Source organism: Neolamprologus multifasciatus, chromosome 1 (assembly GCF_963576455.1).
Source record: "Neolamprologus multifasciatus chromosome 1, fNeoMul1.2, whole genome shotgun sequence".
Taxonomy (NCBI): domain Eukaryota; kingdom Metazoa; phylum Chordata; class Actinopteri; order Cichliformes; family Cichlidae; genus Neolamprologus; species Neolamprologus multifasciatus.
In genome coordinates, this window is record NC_140439.1 from 488,836 (window position 1) to 492,947 (window position 4,112).

The 4,112-nt window shown below is 38.0% G+C and overlaps 1 protein-coding gene across 2 annotated transcripts; it reads right to left on the reverse strand.

Moving 5' to 3' along the window:
• Positions 1 to 115: 115 nt before the first annotated feature.
• Positions 116 to 3,909, reverse strand: LOC146525047 (myoblast determination protein 1 homolog). 2 transcript variants are annotated; one of them, XM_085164054.1, is made up of 3 exons: positions 2,856 to 3,909; positions 2,368 to 2,440; positions 116 to 1,396 (listed from the first exon to the last, which is right to left on the reverse strand). In XM_085164054.1, exons 1-3 carry the CDS (start codon positions 3,384 to 3,386, stop codon positions 1,191 to 1,193), a joined length of 810 nt encoding a protein of 269 aa, XP_085020180.1. In that variant the 5' UTR covers positions 3,387 to 3,909; the 3' UTR covers positions 116 to 1,190. The 2 variants fall into 2 exon arrangements, with proteins under 2 accessions (XP_085020180.1, XP_085020189.1); XM_085164063.1 differs by having other exon boundaries at positions 116 to 1,389; positions 2,364 to 2,440; positions 2,856 to 3,908.
• Positions 3,910 to 4,112: the final 203 nt, after the last annotated feature.

Here is a 4,112-nt window from a genome sequence, read left to right on the forward strand (position 1 = left end):
TCATCTGTGTGAATGCATTCATTTCTCCTCTCAGTTTGTCTGTTAGAATAGAGAAAATAAAGAAAAGAATAGATGAACCTTGTGCAAGTTCAGCATGAAAAAATAATAAGAAGAAAAACTTTTGAAAAACCTTTTGTAATTTTCACATCATATTACTTTTTTTCAGCTTTAGGCCAAATTGTTGTTTTTACAAGCAGACTTTAAAAGAAACTTCAGAGACACTGCAATTATCAACATCTTTGTGCTATCAACAGATGAAATGAGTGATGACTGTATGTAAAATAAGGAAAGTCACTCATAGAAACACAAAAATAGAATTCAGCTCTACAGAAGATTGTCTTTGATCTTTTGGTTTACCTAACAGTGATGTTTTTAAAACGTGAAGATGATTTTAGAGTGAAACCAAAAGTATCCACACAAGTTACACCACCTGCTCAGCACAAGTGGAAACCAAAACTAAAAGTAAAAGACAGCTTTAGGCTCTTTTTGTCAGTTGGACTCCGAATGAATAATACTCATGATTTTTGACTGTTGCATTGACTTAAAAGGTGACCATATATCAATGGTGTGTCCCCAAAAATCCAGATGTTGGCAGCTGTCTATTATTGAAAATGAAGAGTAGAATATAAGGGAAGATGAAAGCTATGGGGTGATCATATTTAAATAAAGGAATCAGAATATAAATATGTCTTTATTTACATTTCAGTAATACATAAATAATATAGAAACATACTGTGTTACGCAATTATTTTAGCAACCATTTGAAAGTACTATATGGTATTATATGAACAGTCAACTGCAGGTGCACCAAATGGTCCTCAGTTATCATCAGCATGTATAAATATCCAACTGTCGTCTCTTTTATAGCAGTGCTCTGATTTATCAGCCACTCTGCAGTTTTCGGTTCATCCAGGAGGCTAAAAACAGATGACGCTAGACTCAAACTTAATTTGTCATCCACCAGAAAAGTCTTCAACCACAGGAAAAAATACTTTATCTAATTTAGTGAGACGCTAGCTTAAGAAAAAAAATGTCTTCTATAAGTCCCTAAACTGAAGACTTAAAAAAAAAACCCAAAAAAACAGGAATATTACACTGTTGTTTGTTTTTTCCTTCATGCCACCTGTGCTCTCCTCCTCCTCCTGGAGGTAGATGTTTTGTGATGAAAATGAGTCCCTACGCCATCAGCTTTAGACGGATTCACAAATGTTGCTGGACTCGGCAGACAGACTGGAGATAGCAGTGCCGGTGTGAGGTGATCCAGGGCCTTGGGGGACCACGCAGTCCCCAGGGGGGGCTGCAGTCTGATCTGTGCTGATCCTCTCTACAATGCTGGACAAACAGTCCAAACTGGAAATGAGTGATGTTTTACTGCTGCTGCTGCTGCTGCTGCAATCTTTAGAAAAGAAACAGGAGAAATCAGTTTTGGTTTACTTGCTTTTGTTGGTTGAATTAAAAGACCAGCTTAAAAAAAACCTAGTGCATTATAAGAGTTACTGCTGCTGATAGTAGCCGGCACTAAGAGAAGTACTGATTGTATCAAAAGAGTAAATGGTCAACTCCTGCATAATTCTCCTTTGAACCACATGATGGTGCAGCAAATCAGTGTTGTGTCCAAACTACCCTGTGTTCATTTTTCATGCTAGTGTTCAAGCTTAATAATTATGCATAATTCTAATTTTTATCATACTAGCATAAATGTTTTAGCAGCTGAAACAGCACAGTATGCATTAAAAGAATATATATATATATATATATATATATATATATATATATATATATATATTTAAAAAAAAGAGAAATATTGGTTTTGTCATCTGTCAAGATAGCAAGAACTTAGAACAATGTGATGTTGGCTGCCATCAATAACTTCACCAAAGCTCTGGTAAAATGTCAGCTTTTGGTGAAAGTTTTCATAAAGTTTTAAAGAGAGTTTATAAAAATACACTTGTGATGTCATTACACAGTAGATTTAGTAGAAAAGAGTGAAGACTGACTGATGGGTTAGCTCACTGGATTGAACTGGACTCAGTATATCAAAATGGTAATAGGTTTAAATCTGCCCTAAAACCATTTACTGTGTGTCTCCTCCCGGCTTTCGTGTCTTCTCTCCATTGTCCTTTCTTTTTAAAGGCCAACAAACCCCCATAAAATGTATTTAAAAAGAGTAAAAGATGATTTTACTTTAAAACAGAGAAGAAAAAAAGAGAGGCCATTTTAAACAATGAATATGTTTTGTTAAATATTAAAATGTTAATATTCTTGAAGACTGTAAAGGATTGGTCAAATTAAAAAGAGAGCAAACACACAGTTGGAAAATTGCAAACTGATAGCAGTTTTATAAGAAGACAATACTGACAAACTCACCCTCTGCTGTCTGGCTGCAGTACGAAGCGTCACTGTTTTCACTTCTGGCTGAACTCGGTGAGATAAAATCCACCTGAAAACAAGGATCAGACCATGTCACAATCAACCACAAACATTTACAAAAACTGATGGTTTTCTTGATATTTCAGCCTGACTAATTAATGCTGTCTCTGATTGTTTTATTTTATTACAGTAATCAAATCTGAGTCCTGTTTATAGCTAAATTTAGGCACTAAACTGAAATTTGAAACAACTCATCTACAGTAAACATGTAACATATAGTACAAGAAATGCATTTGAAACAGCCGTCTCACGCATATTTAAAACTGTGACAAATGAATAACTGCAAAACATTTCAGATGCATTTGAGTCCATTTTGCAGGATCCATTAAAAAAATTCTTCACTGTTGCCAACAATAAATATCCTCAACAGATTCTTTACATTTAACGAGGCAGCACATAAAGTGCTCAGCTGTTCACGGACTCACCGAGCCATCAGAGCAGTTGGAGTGGGGGCAGGAGGTTCCTGAGTCACTCCCATAGTGTTCGAGCTGCGGGTAGAAGCTATCATCCTGGCTGTTTCTGAGCAGCGCCTGTAGTGACTCAATGTAGTTGATTGCATTGCGGAGGATCTCCACCTTGGGCAGTCTCTGGTTTGGATTGGAAGCTGTGCAGCGTTTCAGTGTCTCGAATGCATCGTTGACCTTACTGAGTCGTCGCCTCTCACGCATGGTCGCCGCTTTCCTCCGGTCTGCATGGGTTGTCTTCCTCTTGCAGGCCTTGCAGGCCCACAGCAGGCAGTGACCTGCCTGGTGGAGGCCCCCAGGGGCCCTCACATGCTGGTCCTTTTCTTCTGTGATGGGGACGTGGTGCTGAAGATGGTCCTCTGACTTCAAAAAGTTGGCATGCATCAACCGGGTGTCAAGGTCATCAAAAAAGTTTAGGTCACTGGTGCTGAAGCAGGGGTCATAGAGGTCATCTGCTGAAGAGAGAACGAAGGGAAAGTCTGACAGATCCATCGGACTCCCTCCGAAAAATCAAAGGTGAGGAGGATGAAAAGGTTTCTTAAAAACTCCTTGTGATAACAGGAAAAACACAATAAAAGTCTCCTTAATTAAAAAGCCATAACATGAAAGGTGTGAAAAAAAGAAGCTGCTCGTTGTCAGTCAGCTGGCCTTTCAAAAGCAAATTAAAAGTGACTCTATGGAGCTGAGAGTGTGTTTAAAGGGATAGTCTGTGGAACTTCACCTCCCTTAGCTTAGTTTGTTTTTATAAAGGAGGCAGTGTGGAGGCGGGGCATGTTGTGTAAGGGACCAATGGTGTGAGGGGTGTGTCTGTTTGAGCGTATGTGTGAATGAATGAGTAATGTGAGGTCACCGAGGTGAAACTCAGCAACAATAAGGAAGCAATAAAAAAGCAATCGTGTCCATCTTTACAAATCATTCAGTCTGTTCTGAATACATGTCATGGTCCTAGTTAAGTGATCAAACACATGTGTGAATGGCCATTCAATAGCATCATTACACCTCTCCCTAAGAACCTTAGTTTGTTTCTGATACCATATCATGCTGTGTATGATACATTTTTATTGTATATTTGTTGTATCACAAATGATACATTGGGTGTTTTTGGCAGCTTTTTGTTAACAACAATGATAATTTTAGAAAAAAAAAAAAGAGTTTTGTCCATAACATTTTGAAATTATGGCACGTTTTGATCATGTTGATGAGATAGAGGTCTCAGAA

Coding starts and splice junctions, on each gene's coding strand:
- LOC146525047 (XM_085164054.1), bottom strand. CDS start 3,386: ATGGATCTGTCAGACTTTCCCTTCGTTCTCTCTTCAGCAGATGACCTC. Junction 2,441..2,855: donor CCAACTGCTCTGATGGCTCG/GTGAGTCCGTGA, acceptor CCTTGTTTTCAG/GTGGATTTTATCTCACCGAG. Junction 1,397..2,367: donor CTGCAGCCAGACAGCAGAGG/GTGAGTTTGTCA, acceptor TCTTTTCTAAAG/ATTGCAGCAGCAGCAGCAGC.